The 18,199-nt window shown below is 41.1% G+C and overlaps 2 protein-coding genes across 5 annotated transcripts in view; one reads left to right on the top strand and one right to left on the bottom strand.

Annotated features, from left to right (window-relative positions):
- Positions 1-7,066: 7,066 nt before the first annotated feature.
- On the bottom strand, positions 7,067-8,032 carry LOC116596357 (basic proline-rich protein-like). The gene has a single exon (XM_032353683.1). It carries the CDS (start codon positions 8,030-8,032, stop codon positions 7,067-7,069), a length of 966 nt encoding a protein of 321 aa, XP_032209574.1.
- REV1 (REV1 DNA directed polymerase) overlaps positions 7,360-18,199 on the top strand; it is a 96,706-nt gene continuing 85,866 nt past the window's right edge. For all 4 annotated transcript variants that reach the window (XM_032351834.1, XM_032351833.1, XM_032351835.1 and 1 more), the window contains exon 1: positions 7,360-7,591. The gene's annotated coding sequence lies outside the window, so the exon portion shown is untranslated. The remainder of the gene's footprint in view (positions 7,592-18,199) is intronic.

Below are 18,199 nucleotides of genomic sequence, written 5' to 3' on the forward strand. Positions count from 1 at the left end.
GTGAGTTTTGGTAGATTGTATCTTTCAAAGAATTGGTCCATTTCATCTAAGCTATCAAAATTGTTCATAGTATTACCTTATTCTATTTTTAATGCCCATGGGAAATGAAATCATTACCAATATCGTTCCTGATATTGGTCATTTATGTCTTCTCTCTTTTTTCTTGGTTAGCCTGGCTAGAGGCTTAGTAACTTTATTGATCTTTTCAAAAGAACCAAATTTTGTTTTTATCGATTTTCTGGTTTCCCTGTTTTCAATTTCACTGATATCTGCTCTAATTTTATTATATTCTTTCTTCTGCTGATTTAATTTTTTCTTATTTCTCAAGTTTCCTAAGGTAGAAAACTACTGATTATTTATATTAGATCTTTCTTATTTCCTAATATATATTTGATACTAAAAATTTCTCTCTAAGCCCTACTTTCACTACATCTCACACATTTTGTGATAAGTTATATTTTCATTTGATTCAAAATATTTTTAAATGTTTCTTGAGACTTCTTTGATCCTTGTGTTATTTAGAAATGTGTTGTTTAATCTCCAACCATTTGGGGATTTTCCCAGCTATCTTTCTGTTATTCATTTCTAGTTTAATTTCATGGTCTGAGAACTTACTTTGTATGGCTTCTATTTTTTTAAATTTGTTAAGGTATATTTCATGACCCAGAATGCTGTCTACCTTGGTGAATGCTTCATGTGCAATTAAGAAGAATGTATATTCTGCTCTTGTTGGGTAGAATATCCTATAAATGTCGATTAGATGAAGTTGATTGATAGTGTTGTTCAGGCCATCTATATCCTTACCGGTTTTTTCGTCTGCTTGATTTATGAGTTACTGACAGAAGGGTGTAGAAGTCTTCAACTATAATAGTGGATTTGTCTATTTCTCTTTTCAGTTCCATCAGCTTTTGTTTCATGTATTTTGACACTGTTTTTAGGTACATTTAAAATACAGATTGTTATATCTTCTTGGAAAATTAACACATTTATCATTATATAATTGCCCTTCTTTAATCCCTGATAACATTACTTTTTTGAAAGACTTTTGGGTTGAAATTAATATAGCTATCCCAACTTTCACTGGGTTAGGGATAGCAAGGTATACCTTTCTCTATCCGATTACTGTTAACCTATCTGAGTCTTTAATTTGAAGTGCATTTTCTTGTACGTAGTATCTAGTCTTGTTTTGTTTTAAATCCAATTTGAAAATTTCTTCTTTTAACTGATGTGTTTAGACCATTCACATTTAAAGTGATTCTTAATATAGTTGAATTAAAATCTATGACTGCTGCTCCCAAGTTTCTCATTCCAAACAGGCTCTAGCAAGTCATCAAAATTTCCATGTAAGTATTCTTACTATCTTATGGCATCCAATAGTTTCTGCTCTAATACTATATACTCTGGATATGCTTGTCTCTAGATTTTTGAGGTGGTGTTCTGTCATGTGATCTCAGTTCTCTGATACATCTAAAAATGTCACTAATTATTGTAAGTATGGAAGTGATAACTTCTAAGATCTCTACAGGTCAAGTGAAACTGGAAGTCCAGATTCCTTTTAATATTCAGGATCATACTTAATATATATCTTAGCCTCAAAACTACTATCTTACTTAATGTGAAACATTGGACCCATGACCATTAAAATTAGAAACAAAGCAGTTTCCCACTATATCAACTATGATATATTAGAGGTATTCACCAAGGCAATCAAATAAGAGAAAAATGATAAGAGAAATAAAAATTGCAAATGAAGAATTAAAATGATAAGAATTAAAAAGAAGAATTAAAAACACAAGAAAATCAATGAAAAGTACCAATACAAACAATAGGCATCTTAATACAGTAGAAGAATGTAAAATTTACCTATAACAAAAGAATAGATTTCATATAAGCAATTGCCAGTATGAAAAGATAATAAATAAGAAGACTATTTACAAAAAAAAAAAAGAAAAAAAAAAGAAGACTATTTACTATAGCAATAAAAACACATACATAAAGTATATAAAAATAGAAATGTGTACAAACTTATGTAATCAAAATTTTGGGAAACTTCTGAAAGACTCCAATGTGACAAGGAATAAATGGAAAGATGTCCCATGTCCTTGGATAAGATGTCTGTCCACCAAAAATTATCTCCAAGTTTATATATAAGTTTAATGAGATCCCAATAAAGATATTAAGTTCCCCCTCCCCAGAGAACTATAGAAGTTGATCCTAAAATGAAAAAATTAGCTAAGAAAACCCCAAAAGAGAAGAGTAATAGTGGTAGCTTTATTTGATTAAAAAACAAAACAAAACAAAATTTTAAACAATTACTGGGGTGGAGGCACTTGGGTGGCTCAGTTGGTTAAGTCTCTGACTCTTGATTTCAGTTCGGGTCCTGATCTTGGGGTCTTGGGATTGAGCCCTACATCAGGCCTCTGTGCTCATCAGGGAGTCTGCTGGAGATGATTTCTTTCCCTCTGCCTCTGCCCCTCCCCCACCATGCCATAAATAAATAAATAAATAAGTAATCTAAAGAAAGCCCAGAAAACAAATATTAAAATGTGTTACAGGACATAGGCAGCAACTTGAAGGGGGTATAACTGGCCAAATCCTGGACAATTTACACATCAAAAAGAATGAGTATGATAAATTGCAAGATTATAATAAATAAATATTTATGAGTACTTTTGCATTTTGAAGAAATGAGGAAAAACAAAGATAAAGCTCATTTACCACTACTGGAGGTAACTATTAGGTAATACTTTTCTACAAATATTAGTAATTAAATGGAAGGAATTAAGCATTTACCCTCCTCCAGGAGAAATGATAGTTTATCCCCAGTTGATAGGGACAGTTCTTTTTTCCAGAAAAATGCCAACTAATCAATGTGGGAGAAATTATGGAATTAGAAAATCCTTTCTTTGCAACCCAATAAAACAACTGATTCAGTCCAAGATTATCCATGAATACTGAAACCATAAGTTTAAAAAAACTGTTGAAGAAACTATTCACTTGATAAAACGTACTGCTCCACAGTATGGGGAAGACATGCTTTTACAATGGAGAGATCTGGCTGTCACCACCTAGCTTGGTATTTAACTTATTATCAGTAGTAATGGGACAAACTCAACTTCCTGTTGTTTTTATTTTTCTTTTTTCCTTTCTTTTTCTTCTTCTTCTTCTTTTTTTTTTTAAGTATACTCCATGCCCTTTGTGGGGCTTGAACTCATGACCCTGAGATCATGCTCTACTGATTGAGCCAGCCATACACCCTTATACCTCCTGTGATAATGGAATATGAAGCTATATGTATGAATGGTTTTTGCCAGTGTGGAATGGGAAGTGAGGATGGCAATATCCAATTCGATCCCATAGTCTGAAAAGTTTTACATTGCCCAATGGGCACATAGTTCCCATTGGGAAGTAATGGTTATTTAGAAACGAAATTCAAATACTATTTTTGCTTTCACTTTCTGTGTATTATTTTTTTAAAATGGCAACTAAATTGTTATGTCATAAATGCTTATTGTTTGGCCTTACCTTGTTTTTTTTAACTTAATTTTTAATAAAATTTTCTTTTTATCACCCAGGTACCCCATTCCCCCAACCCCCTTCCTTCTGCAACCCTTAGTTTGATTCCTGGAGTCCAGACTCTCTCATGGTTTATCTCCCTCTCTGATTTCTTCCCATTCACTTTTCCTTACCTCCTTTATAAATGAAACTTGTAGCTATTTCTTTTACATAGCCTATTTCTTTTTCATAGCCTAAGAATGCTATGAAAAAAAATTACAGAGACTCAGTTCCATGATCAATCAATATAATCCCTCCCTTGAATACATTCTCAATTTCTTTGCGCTTTTTTCCATGCATTATGATTGCTTTGAAAAACCCTTACCCTTGTCAAATTCAACCCATTGCCTTCTCTGCCTGCACCTGGGCTCCTGGATTAATACAAGACTTCCTGACTGCCCCAACCCTACTTTCCACACAACAGCCAGAGTGATTTTTCCAAAGTCTCTTTACCCGTTAAAAGCCTTTAATGATTTGGGGTGCCTGGCTGTCTCCGTTGGAAGAGCAAGAGACTCTTGATCTCAGGGGTTGGGAGATTGAGCCTCCTGTTGGGTGTAGAGTTTACTTAAGTAAATTAAAACAAAAACAAAACTTAAGCACTTCAATGATTAATTGCTGGGCAGATACAGGCAAAACATATTTGTACACTCTAAGAGGCCGTTTATGTTCTGACCCCTTCTTGCTTCTCCAGCCTCCTTTTTTCAGCATATCCGCCCCCATGTCCCTCTGTACTTCCCACTCTGCGGTTTCTGGAATGTTCCCTGTTCTCCCTCCCTTCTCTGGCTTTGCACACGGTACTCCCTCCATGGGGTGGAGCATTCCCCTAGCCAACTCGACTAGGATCTCAGTCTTTGCTGAGATGTCACTCTCTTGAGGAAGTCTCCCTGACATCCTTTCTATGTTCCCATAGAATGCTTGCCAGTAGCCACACTTAACCTGTTCTGCAGAGGCCTCCCTTCCTACACTGGAAATTTTCAGGAGCAGGAAATGCATTTTGTTTACCGTTGACCAATTCAGAATGCTCATCATAACTTACTTGTTGAATCATCCTCAATTTTGTGAGCTATGTTGTTTAAATATAGATATATATAAATACCTGTCCATGGTCTTTTTTTATTCTGTAGGAACAGATAATTTGTTTAGAAGAATTAAGTCTTGGTAGAACAATTCTGGTTCCAAATTCCTTTCTAAGTTTCTGGGGTCTGTGCTCATTCTTCCTTGTCATTATTTCATTGTTCAGCATAACGTGCTGAACGCCTTACAATGATCAGCACGATTGTTCTTTCCCATGAGTAAATCACAGGCGTTACCGTGTGTGTATCACCCGAGAGACTTGAGTACAAATCTCTGTTTTTTAATGGTTTCATGTTCTTATTTTCTGTTTTTGGTATTTGAGACTAGGTGTGGATGTTTTGAAGGAAAGTTTCTGCCAGATACAGAGGTTAAAAGAGAGCAGAGCCATGTCCTTTCCAGGGCTGTCCTTGCAAGGGTCTGCACTTTCATAGGCCCCTTGAGATGTCAGTAATGACAGAAATCTCAAAAATAAATTTTAATGAAGCTCAGAAAAGAGGAATAAGGTAAAGTACTCCAAAGTATCTCCCAAGTGTGGGAGTCCAGAGTGGCTCGCTCGGTTGCACTACCCAAAGGTCAGGCCAGCTCCCCTTAGAAGGGAAAGATAATTCTCATGAGAATAAATGGAAGTGAATGAAGGAATGAATGTAGGTGACTGGACAAAATTGAAAGAAAAGGCTCTTCAGACGCGATATAATCTATTATGAGAGAGCATAACACAGAACATTGTAGAATGGGCAAAAATGAAAGGAAACTGACAAACTTGTATGAAGGATTTTAGAGTTTGTATACATTTTATTGATGTACTTTTCATCTCTCTTTTTTGTTCTATTTTATCTGAAGAGCAATGTGATTGTTTTTCCTCCTTATCAGAGGCTTTCCACTACTTAGCACTAAAGGCGTAGCACTAAAGTGTGGTCATACCATCTTACCATGTTTTATAAAGGTGTTGCCAAGACCAGTTAGCTCAATGTTTGTGTTCCTTTCTTGAGAAAAAAAAAAAAAATCTTTGACTCTAAAAGGAAAGAGTGGGGAAAAATGTCAATTGAAACACAATGGTACATTTCCTGTAGAGTTCCCACTTCTCTCTTTTTCAATTTGAAAATCGAGTTTTGGCATTTTTTTTTTTAAGATTTTATTTATTTATTTGACAGACAGAGATCACAAGCAGGCAGAGAGGCAGGAGGAAGCAGGCTCCCTGCTGAGCAGAGTGCCCAATGTGGGGCTGATTCCAGGACCCTGGGATCATGACCTGAGCCCAAGGCACCCAAGTTTTGGCATTTCTTATTAACAGAATGCTGCCATTTAGAGATACATATTTTTTAAAAAATTAGTAAGAGTTGTTACTGTTTTTCTGTGGGATCTCAGCAGATGAGGATATCCTAGTTGCAGTAGACAACTGATTGTGAGCCTGCAGAAATTACACCATGTGTATTAAATTGTTACGTCTCAGAAAAACATGCCACCTGATTTTGCTAGGTTAGAGACAAGAACACCAAAATTGAAGGGCATCTATAAGTCTATAAAATGGCAAACCCCGAAAAGTCTAGAATAAAAGAAGCAACTCATTTGAATATCCTCTGAATTACCAGTAAACAAGTCTCAACTCTGAAAAATAAGTTTTCAAAACAGTAGTTTCCTAAGTACATGCAAACTCTTCAAGTATCTTGGGTAAGGGAATAAGGAAAAAAAAAGTGTTGAGCTTTTGCACGGAGTTTCGCTTCACGTTTGTTTATTACAACAATTAAGACTATTATAACAGCATTGTGAAATCCCTTGGCAAAGCGACACTGCCAAAAGGGGGAAATGGTCCTTATGGAACAACTGTCTATTGCCGGGAGGCCCTCAATTAAAATTTGTATTTAAGCATACACAATATACGTTTTGTTTTTAACTTTAGTGGAAAATTGATTTCACGTGTAACCCCAGCGCTGCACGTGGGGTGGGATACCTGCTGTAGGTTTACAAATATCCAGGTGCAGGTGCAATCCCGGGAAGAAACTCAAAGAACGAGAAATGGTGTTTGTGTCCCTGCGGGAGCTGGCGATGAATCGCTCACACCCGCTGGCGCAGTGTTCATTCTCGCTAACCTACGTGGACCACGATTCTCGGTTGCTCCCTCGCATAGGAAAGTGTCAGTTCCTGTGTGTCCCTTTCTCCGCTAGATGTCACTGTAAATCAATTGCTTGTGGACGGGGACCCGTGTGTTTCTCGTTATCTTCAGACAGCACCAGGGTTTAAAGCATGGTCGGTCCCCACACTTGTCTTCTCCCAAAGTGGGGAGTCCATCGGGGGACGGGGGCAGCGCGCCGTCGGCAGAGGCAACCGACGCGCCGCGACCCAAGCAAGAGGCGCGCAGCTTGCGGAGTTGCAGGGCAAGCTGCGCGATGCGGAAGGCGGGCCAGCGCAGCACTTCTCTCCGCCCCAGCGAGCGAGACGGTCACGTGCCGCGGAGGCGCTGCCCTCTGCAGGCGGTGGCGGGAGGGCGGGGCGGGGCGGGGCGGGGCTGGCACCAGCGGAGCTCCGAGGCGCCGCGCCCGCGGTGCGGGGGTCGCCCGGGGCAGGGTGCGGACCCGGCACGTACGCCGCGCGGGGGGTGAGTGCGAGTCGGGGCGGGGACAGGGGCTCGCCAAGCGTGAGCGCGGGGCAGGTCGACGCAGGCGGGGAGGGGGAGAAGGAGGAGCCAGGGAGCGCGCCGGCCGTGGAGGGGGAGGGGCGGGGCGGAGCTGCGAGGCGCGCGCCCGCCAGAGAAGGGGAGGGGCGGGAGCCGCCGCTTAACGCGCGCAGGGCCGGCCGCCGTGAGCGTGGGGCGAGCGTGGGCCGCGGCGCGGCAGTGTGACTCCTTCCCGCGACCCTCCTTCGGGCCCCGGGCGAGGGCACTGTGCGGCGGCAGGAGCGGCGCCGGAGCCCGCGAGGCTGAGCAGGCGGTCGTGCCCGGGCATGGTGGTCCGGGGCAGCGCGGAAGGTGAGCGACCCCGGGGCCGGCGGCGGGGTGGGGGAGGGGTGGGACCGGACACGCGTCGCCCGGAGGCGCCGCAGACCGGCCCGGCTGCGGCCCGAGCGCGGACGGCCTGAGGCGGGGCTGGGGAGGGTGCGCCGGCCCGGGCACCGCAGGCCGTCCTCTCGCGGCCTGGGCGGCCCGCGGCGTCCCCGAGCGCGGCAGCTGCCGGGTTATGTAACGCGTGACCTCCCCTTCCCCCACCGCCATGGCGCGGCCGGCCGGGCACAGCCGACCCTGCCGCCGGCCCACGACCGCCCCGCGCGGGAGACTCGCACGGCGGTCCTTCCCTCGGTGCTCGCTGGGTCTAGCCGGCAGACGCCACCCCCGGCCCCGCTCACACCGCGCGGCAAACTCCTTCCTCCTGCGTCGGCGCCTGGGCCGGCCATTCAGCCCCGCGCCATTCATTCATGCGCGCGTTCGGTCGTAGGTTCATGAAGCATCGCAGGATGTCGGTCAGGGCCGGGCGCGGGTGCTCTCCGCCCGGCTTCGCGCCGCGCCATCCTTCCCCCCACCCCGTGACCCCTACATCAGACGCCCCTCCCCCGCACTGGGGTCCCCAAATCGATGTTGGACTAGCTGAAGACAGTTTTTATTCACTTAGTTTTCCTTGTTACCTGTTCCCTTAATATCCAGGGCATCTTTTCCCAACTGTCCTTATAAGTGTCCTTTTCACACTTCCACTCACTCTTAAAATGATTAAGCCCCTGAGTAGACCGAAAGGGGCCTTTCCTTGTGTATTTCACTGCACTTACTACCTAAATCCAGTCTGTGAGGAAATGAAATACCTTAATCTAACACTCCTTTATTGAGTCCCCCTTGTTTAAAACAAAATAATTGCAGATTGTATAAGTTTACTGTTTGTCTTTCACGCCTTCGCAGGTCATGTATAGAGTGTGAATGGCTTCATTTAGGTGAAAATAATGTAGGCTAGCACATCCCATAAAAGCACCTGTAACTAACTTTTAAGGACTTTAGTGTAACAGTTCTTAATTCTGTGTGTCTGGGCTGTCTGGCCTCTCTGCTTTAGTCTTCAGGAGTTAGCTGCTGCTGCTTTAGGGTTGGTCACACCATTACGTTGGTTCTTGCTGTGGAGTACACAGTAATCCAGCCTTTGGGGGAACCTGCTTCCCAAACTTCCCATCTTTGCTTTCTCACATATCCTTGTCTTAGCCAGTGCCAGTGCTGCTAGCAAGTGGTTCCCCTCCCATGTTTCCTAGGCTGGATTCTTGGGAGGTTCATCTAAAGTCCCTCTTCGATGAATTTTTCTCAGGTTTAGGAGGATCTCATTCAGTTCTTAGGATATTTGTCACTCAGATTCGACACGTGTCTTGAAGATTATCTTTTTGTGCATATCATCTTTTTCTTTATCCGTCCATACCCAACTCATCTTTTGTCATAAAACTTTACTTCTATTTTATGGTGAACAATGCATAGTTAAGATGTTTTTTCCTAAAAAGGTAAGAATCACTCTTAGGATTAATATTTATGATATTTCAAGTGGAAAATAATTTTTCAAAATAATGTGTTTGAGTCATTAGGATTACTCCTTTTTCCCTACTCCAACTGCAAAACTCAGTTCTACGCAAAAGAAAGAAATCCTGTCTTCTCCAGCAACAAGCCAGTCATTAATAATAAGTTGGGAAGACTACATGTATTTGATCTTAATTTGACAGTTGCTGTACTGGAAAGAAAAATTTTAGAGTTAGATGTAGATTTAAATTCTGGCTTATTAGCTGTGTGACCTTGAACAGTTTAAGTTACTAATATTTGATTTTATCCTCGGGTGTAGAATGAAGATATTATTTCCTCCTTTGGATAGTTAATGAGTAAATAAGTCTTTGAATGTAAGGCATCTCTTGAGTACCTGGTACACAGAGATGTTCAGTAAATACATACATATTCCCCCTGGTATACTTTTTATTTTTTTATTACAATTCACAGTCTAGAATGAGCCAGGATATGCTGGAAACAAAGTATGAGAAGAGAGCTGATCAGAAGACGGACTAGTTACTCCTTTTCTCCAGGTTAATGAACGAGCTCTGAGCTAAATAGTAGTAAAGCTCTTTACTTTCTGTTTCTTAAGAGTGTATGCATGTGTGTGGCATATTATACATTATAGGATATTGAGCAGAATACTTACAAATGAAGCAAATAGGTTTTTGTTTGTTTGTTTATTTTTGAGAGAGAGAGTGTGTGTATGAGTGGGGCCTGGGTAGGGGTGCAGAGAGGGAGGGAGACAGTCTTAAGTAGGCTTCACTAAGAGTTTTAGCTCACAAACCTGAGATCATGACATGAGCTGAAATCAAGAGTTGGACACTTAACCAACTGAGTCACCCAGGTGCCCCTGAAGGAAATATGTTTTAATCTTTTTTCTCCTATATATAGTACCAACTGAAGCATTAACTTAGATATTAAAAAAGAATTTGAGTTTTTTTCAAAGTCAAGTCAGGAAGGGGGGATGAAGATGAAGGGAGGAAGCATACTTTTAAAAGTCTTTTTTTAGAGACTGTTGGGTCGCATGTTCCTTTAGTGCCTCTTCTACTTACAAACAGTACGTAAATCCTAGTCTGAGTTATAGTCGAACAGTGCCTCCCTGCTATCCCTTTTTCTCTTGCTTTTCTTTCTGACTGATCCCCACATAAGAATCAGAGCAATCTTTTTATTTTTTAAATTTATTTGAGAGAGAGAGACAGAGCGGGCATTGGCGGGGGGGCGGTGGAGCAGAGAGAAGGAGAGGGACAGGCAGACTCCTGGACCTGACACCGGGCTCCATTCCAGAACCCTGCGATCATGACCTTAGCCAGAAGTCAGACGCTTAACTGACTGAGCCACCCAGGCGCCCCCAGAGAGAGCTTTTTAATTAAAGACGTTAGTCAGGCTGTCATTTTTGTGCTCAAAAGCCTCTGAAAGCTTCCTGTTACCCTTAATATTGAATCAGAACTCCCTACCACAGCCCCTCGGGGCATGACGTGATTTGGCAGCTGCCAGTCCTAATTGGACTTCTTACCATGTGACTCTTTGTCACCCTGCCCCAGTCCCCTGGTCATTTTGCCATTTCTCGAACTAATTAAGCTGTTCTTAGCTTAGGGGTATTAAACTTGCTATTCTCTTAGTTGGGCCACCCCTTCCTGCTGGTGGTTATCTTGCCTTTACATCTCTTTGCTGGTCAAATGTCATCACCTCAGCAAGACCTTCCTGGATTTTTAAAATAGAAGCCAGTCCCTCCCTCAGCCACTTTTGATGCTGTCATTTTGTTTTACTATTATTTAAAAAAAAATTTTTTTTTTTAAAAGATTTTATTTATTTATTTGACAGACAGAGATCACAAGTAGGCAGAGAGGCTGGCAAAAAGAGAGGGGGAGGCAGGCTCCCTGCCCAGCAGAGAGCCCGATGCAGGGCTCTATCCCAGGACCCTGGGATCATGACCTAAGCCGAAGGTAGAGCCTTCAACCCACTGAGCCACTCTGGTGCCCGATGCTGTCATTTTAATTTTTGTTCGTAGCACTTATTGCTAGGTGAAGATACACTGTTCACTTACTGATAAATTTTCCCCACATACTTGTTTGCTCCAAGGCCTCTCTTCCACTTGAAGGCAGGGGCCTTGTCTAACTTGTTCTCACAGCTCTATCCCCAGTGCTTAGAATTCTACCTGGCAGGTGCTCAACAAAACTTGTTAAATGAATAATTGGTATACTTAATTTAAACATTGTTCTGGAATCAGACAGCCTGGGTCAGAATGGTGTCTCCTACTATTTACTGATTCTTTAGGCTTGGGCAACTTAATATCTTTTGATGCCTCAGTTTGCTCATCTGTGAGATAAGGACCATATGTATGTTTTAGGATTACAATGAGTAATAATTGAGTTAATACATGTAAAGTGCTTAGAACAGGGTAATTTTTCTTTATTTTTATTTTTTTAAAGATTTTTGTTTATTTATTTGACAGAAACAAAGAGATCACAAGTAGGCAGAGAGGCAGGCAGAGAGAGAGGGGGAAGCAGGCTCCCCACTGAGCAGAGAGCCCGATGTGGGCTCGATCCCAGGACCCTTGGGATCACGACCTGAGCCAAAGGCAGAGGCTTTAACCCACTGAGCCACCCAGGCGCCCCAGAACAGGGTAATTTTATAGTCTCTAGAAACAGTATTTGAAATTAACTTGGAAATTGATTTAAGATTTTGTGTTTTTGCATGAGACAAAGGTATAATCATTGAATTTTGTGTTTATTGTGGTGTTATTTTTGGCTACCAAAAATGTTTATGGAACTCATACTTAAATACATTTTGTGGATGCCTAGAATGGATTAAAAAGTAAGCAATCGAGGATGGAGACTAGTATTGGTCTAATGTGGAATTCAGCCTTTTCATTCTCAGATCTGTGGAAGATGGAGAGATTATCTTAGCAGCTACCCACCAGAGTAGCTTTTACGTATTTCCTTTTGAAGTTGTGCTGGAGATAGGACCGTGGAGATAAAAGGACTTGCTGGAGGCTGAAGACAGAAAATCCTTGAAGATCCAGTTGAAGGGTGAATCCTGTAGTATTTGGGAAAGGAGAAGTGTTTTATCATCTTTTATGTTCAGTTTCTGCTGTTTTTCGTTATGGATCCCCCACCCCCACCCATTGTGTTTGGTTCTTAATGAGAACTTAGAGTGACCCAACTATATTTCATATATATATTTTTTAAAGATTTGTTTATTTTGAGAGTGCACACACTTAGGGCAGAGGGAGAGAGAGAATCCCAAGCCAACGCCACACCAAGTGTGGAGACCAGCCAACCGGAGGCTTAATCATGACCCTGAGATCACCATCCTGAGATCATGACCTGAGCCAAAACCAAGAGTCAGACACCCAACCAACTGTACCACCGGTAGCTCTACATCATATTTTTTTTTTCCTTCTGTTCATCTTTTCATAATGTGATTTTATTTTTTCTTTCGTACTTTCCAGAAATAGAGAAGAAAGAATGGGGACAAATAATAGCTTTGTAATAATAGATACTTTCAGCTAATGCAACTTGAATTGTTAGAAACTATGATTTTCCATGTAGTAACTGCACTGGCTTGATACCAGTTATTTTTACTTAGTCTGCATATCTTTAGTAAAATGCCTCTTCGTAGGAATATGTTTTTTTTTCTTAGTTTCAACTTTAACCAGGAGGATCCTATCTGTGGGCCTTAAACTTAGGGAAAATCAAAATATTGCTTCTCTGTGTAACATTTGTTCCAAAATTTAATAACAATTGCTAAGTTACTAAACATTTACTGTGTGTCAGGCTCTTTGGTAAGAGCAGTGTTTCATTTAATATTCATAACCACTCCGAGGTAGGCACGGTTATAAAAAAACAGACTCAGATAATGTTCCTTGGGGCCTATCACACAGGTAAGAAAGGAGCCAGGATTTTCATCTACTCCTACCTCATTTCATAACCTGGGGTCATAACTGCTTTGCTTTGAGGCACATTAAAACAAGGTTTCTGTTTGGAAACTTGCTATTATGTTTTATTGTGTTATTTGTGTGTGGTGTTCCTCAGACTACAAGTAATTTCATTATTTGTGGCTAAGTTTTCTTTGGGTTTAACTATTACACATAAATGAGTATATATTCTATAAGTGAAAAATGTTTTAATAGGTTGATGATAGGCAAAATCATTTTTTTTTCCTCATTACATAGTTACTGAAATAAGTCAAAGCATGTGTGCCATGGAAGGTCAGCTTGTAAATAGTTTGAAAAAGTTTTACGTTAAAGATATGATGCATCAGATTTAAGAAAATACGGATATCTTTAAATTTGCTTAAGGCTAAAATTTCAGGTAGCAAGTAAGCAAAAATTAGTGATGTGTTTCTCCTGATTATGGAACAAATCTTTAAGTCTTTATGTTTAGTAAGTAAGGAGGGTATTATCCAGTCAAATTAAAATATGCTTTCTCGTGTAGCCAGGTAGCTGTTTATGCATACAGGTTAGTTTGAGTAATTTTTTTTAAAGATTTTTTTAATTTTAGAAACAGTGTGAGCATGCAAGCAAGGGGAGGGGCAGAGAGAAAGGAACTTAATGGGGACTCCCTGCTGAGTGCAGAGCCCCAAGCAGGACTCCATCTGAGGGACCATGAGATCACCACCTGAGCTGAAACCAAGAGTCAGACACTTAACTGACTGAGCCACTCAGACACCCCTAGTTTGAGTAATTTTGCAAGGCTTTATGGTTGAATTAAAGATTAGTTAAGGATGGGCAAAAAAGTTGGTTGTGATGTGAATGATTTTTTGTTTTTTTTTTTAAAAGATTTTATTTATTTGACAGAGAGAGATCACAAACAGGCACAGAGGCAGACAGAGAGAGAGGAGGAAGCAGGCTCCCTGCTGAGCAGAAAGCCGGACGACGTGGAGCTCTATCCCAGGACCCTAGGATCATGACCCGAGCCGAAAGCAGAGGCTTAACCCACTGAGCCACCCAGGCGCCCTTTTTTTTTTTTAAGATTTTATTTACTTATTTGACACTGAGAGATCACAAGTAGGCAGGGAGGCAGGCAGAGAGAGAGGAAGGGAAGCAGGCTCCCTGTGGAACAGATAGCCCGATGCCAGGCTCGATCCCAGAACCCTGGGATTATGACCTGAGCTGAAGGCAGAGGCCTTAACCCACTGAGCCACCCAGGCACCCCATGATGTGAAAGATTTTTACTTGAATCCAGTGTCTGAGTAACCAAAATGTTGCTTAGTGGCTTCAGTCATTCCTGAGCATAACCAAGGTGAAAATGAGCTTTTTGGAGATTGAGTTAGAAAGTAATAGCTGAACCTTATGTTTTTCTGAAGTCCATAATGTCTATACTTGAGATTACTAAGAATGAACTTAATATATTTTAATTACTTAGGCATTAGTCTTAATTATGATTTAGATTCCTTTCCCTTTTAAATGTTTTTCATCAGAGTTCTGAATTATATCTTAAAATAAGTTCTGTTAGTTTAAGCAGTTCTTCGAAAAATTAAATTGGACGATCCTGAATTAAAAAAACTTTTAAGTTTTTTCTTTAATATTTTTGAGAGAATAACCAAAAATGTCTTTTACTTTTTGTAATGGTTTATGCCTTAAAAAGTACTTCACTTGGCTCTTTTTCCACTCAGTTCCTATAAGAGAGAGGTCAGGCAGTGTATCTTGTTAAATGTATAGCTGCAGTATGATTCTGGCACTAGTTACTCAGATTTAGGGCACCTGGGTGGCTCAGATGGTTAAGTGTCTGCCTTTGGCTCAGGTCATGATCTCTGGGTCCTGGGATTGAGCCCTATGTCTGGGCTCCCAGCTCAGCAGGGAGTCTTCTTTTCCCTCTCCCCTGCCTTTCCCCCTGCACATGCGTGCGCGCGCACGCTCTCTCTCTCTCTTTCTGTCTCGGGTGAATAAATAAAATCTTTAAAGGAAAAAAACTACCTAAAGTTAGGGCAGACAACATCACAGGTTAAGGGCACAGTCCACAAGATTCTTTTCACTTTAAGGTACTCGTTGCAAACTCCAGGGTTTCGGGGCCACCTGTACTTCTGACCAACTGGCTACAAATTTGGGAGTTCCCACTACTCCCTCAGATTTGATAATTCGCTAAAGTGACTCAGAGCTCAGGAAATACTTGCACGCATCATACTTAGAATTATAGTTTTATTATAAAGTATACAAATCAGGGCAAGCCAAATGGAGATATACCTAGAGAGAGGTCTGGAAGGGTCCCAAGTATAAAGCTTCCATGTCCCAGGACATGTTATCCTGCCACATTGATATGTAATTACCACCAGGGAAACTCATCTAGGCCTTGGTGTCCAGAGTTTTTATTGGAGTTTTATTACATAGGCATGATTAATTGAATTATTGGCCACATGGTGAATCAGTCTGCAGCACCCCTTTCTTCCATGAGGTCAGACTGATCTCATGTGGCCCAAAGCCCCAACCCTCTGATCACTTGAATGGCTTTTCTTTTCTTTTCTTTCCCTCCCTCCCTCCCTCCCTCCCTTCCTTCCTTCCTTCCTTCCTTTCTTTTTTTCTTTCTTTTTTTCTTTTTTACTTTCAGATTTATTTATTTGAGAGAGGGAGAGAGAATCTGAAGCAGGCTCAGTGCTGAGCAGAGCTGAATTTGAGGCTGGACCTCACAACCACAGTATCATGACCTGAGCCAAAACCAAGAGTTGGATGCTTAACCCACTGAACCAGCTGGGCACCCCTCACTTAACTGGCCTATCAAGTGTGGTTAGCCCCATCCTGAAACTAGGAGCCCACTGAGAGTTCTATATTAATATAAAAAGATGTCCTAGGGGCCCACCAAGGATAACAAAGATTATTCCTACCAGTGTAAAATTCCTAGGATTTAGAGTCTCCATCCCAGGAATCAGGGACAAAGGCTATTCAGATTTTGTATTGTACAACAATAGCTAAAAAGGTGTGAACAGACATTTGCCCAATTTGTGACGGTTGAAACTAAAACAGGTATGTTTCCTGAGATCAGTTGTAGTAGACTGAGTTCCCAACTCATCAGTCAGTAGTAGACTGCTGATCTTCATTACTAAAGATTGTAACAGGTTGCATTTGAATATATGTATGTAGAAAGATTGCCTTCTGTTTGAAATTGTAACGTTTTATCGATACAGTTGTGTTTAAAACCTTGGGTGGATGTTCATTTATATACATAAATTGTGTTGTAGGTTAAGTTTATAAACTACATATTTTTCAGTATTTTCGAAATTAAATAAATTTGGCCATCAGAGTTTTGTTTTTGGTATATTTGAATTTGTAGTTTTAGACTTGGGTTATTACTAGTGTTAAGTGAGAGGAAACGTAAATCTGAGGTGTGATTTTGCTAGTGAGGATTGTTGATAATATATGTATTGGTTGTTAGTGTTATAAAGTATTTTTAGTAACTTAGTTGCCATTTTGAGTTTCAGCTCTGAGTTATAGCTGTTCAGGTTTATAGTGTTGAAGGTTGATAATGTTCTTTTGCATATTATTTATGCCCCAGTAGAAAATCTTACTTCTCATTGTTTCATTTGAAGGTTATATTACATTCTCTTGGGCTCACTGAATGTTTCTTAAAAATAGAGTTTATTAGCTAAATAAACTGTTTCATTGAGTAAGATTCCTAGTGTTTTTTGAGGAATGCAGTATCTCCTATTTGGAATGTCATTTCATCTTAAAAATTAGTGGGTTTTGTTGTTGTTTTCCAAGATTTTATTTATTTATTTGAGAGAGTGGGAGAGAAAGCTTGAGAAGGGGGAGAGTTGGAGAAGCAGGCTCCTCGCTGAGCTGGGAGCCTGTTGTTGGGGCCCTATCCTGGGACTCTGGGATCATGACTAGACACAGGAGGCAGAACTTCTCCCTGTCTGTGTGCCGGCTTCCCCATCCTCCAGTATTCACATATACACATTTACTCTTCCATTCCTAACTTTTACAAGGTAAGGTTCAAACTCCTTAGTATGATATTCAGAACCTTCTGTTACATTTCCTCAACTACCTTACAAGTTATCACTACCTCTGTCCATGTGTCAGTCCAGAATGTTGCCTTAATTATTTTTTTTCTTTTGTTTTTGCTCAGGAATTTCCTTCCTGAAATCCCCTCTTACCCTCTTCTGCCCTTTAAAATCCTACACATTGGGGCGCCTGGGTGGCTCAGTGGGTTGAGCTGCTGCCTTCGGCTCAGGTCATGATCTCAGGGTCCTGGGATCGGGTCCCGCATCGGGCTCTCTGCTCAGCTGGGAGCCTGTTTCCTCCTCTCTCTCTCTGCCTGCCTCTCTGCCTACTTGTGATCTCTCTCTGTCAAATAAATAAATAAAAAATATCTTTAAAAAAAATAAATAAAATCCTACACATTGTTCTCAGTGCATATCTGGTGTAGACAGCAGAGGCACTGACAAAAGAGAATAAATGCACAGAGAAAACAGCAACAAATTTATGTTGGAGAAGAGATCCAAGAGGGCTTCACTGAAGAGGCAGATATGCACTACAGGTTTGTAGATTAGGCTCAGGAAGCAGAACCTCTCCTTGTCTGTGTGCAGCCATCACCATCCTACGGCATTTACATATATACATTTACTCTTCTTTTCCTAACTTTTACAAAGTAAGGTTAAAACTCCTTAGTATGATACTCAGAACGTAGATCAGACCTGGAATTTGGGGAGAGGCAGTGCAAGGCACAGGATGGGAGAGATGGAGAGATCTTGTTACCTGTAATCTAATCAAAACCTTGATTTTCTAAGTTGCATTTACTCCTGATAATGTGAAATCCTTTCTATTTAGTGTACACTATAGCAGCTTTTCTTCTTGGTATACTTGGTCTCATCTGAACTTCTCCTGTACTTGTCTCTGCAGTTACCACTCAAGATACACTGCAGGCAAAATCAGTGGCTCTCCCACATGAGTGTTACCTGGGAACTTTTTAGAAATGGAGATTCCTGGCCCCACTCCAGACCTACCAAATGAGAAACTTTGGAGTTGGGAATTCAGTAGTCTTTGTTAATTGGGCCTCCAAAATATTCTGGTGCATGCTCAAATATGACAACAACTGAAGATATAATCCCCTTTTCTTTGATTTTACCTTCTTTTTTCTCTAGATA

Source organism: Mustela erminea, chromosome 7, assembly GCF_009829155.1.
Source record: "Mustela erminea isolate mMusErm1 chromosome 7, mMusErm1.Pri, whole genome shotgun sequence".
Classification (NCBI taxonomy): domain Eukaryota; kingdom Metazoa; phylum Chordata; class Mammalia; order Carnivora; family Mustelidae; genus Mustela; species Mustela erminea.

What these genes read in the sequence shown, in the direction of transcription:
- LOC116596357 (XM_032353683.1), bottom strand. Translation starts at nt 8,032, where the DNA reads ATGAATGGCGCGGGGCTGAATGGCCGGCCCAGGCGCCGACGCAGGAGG.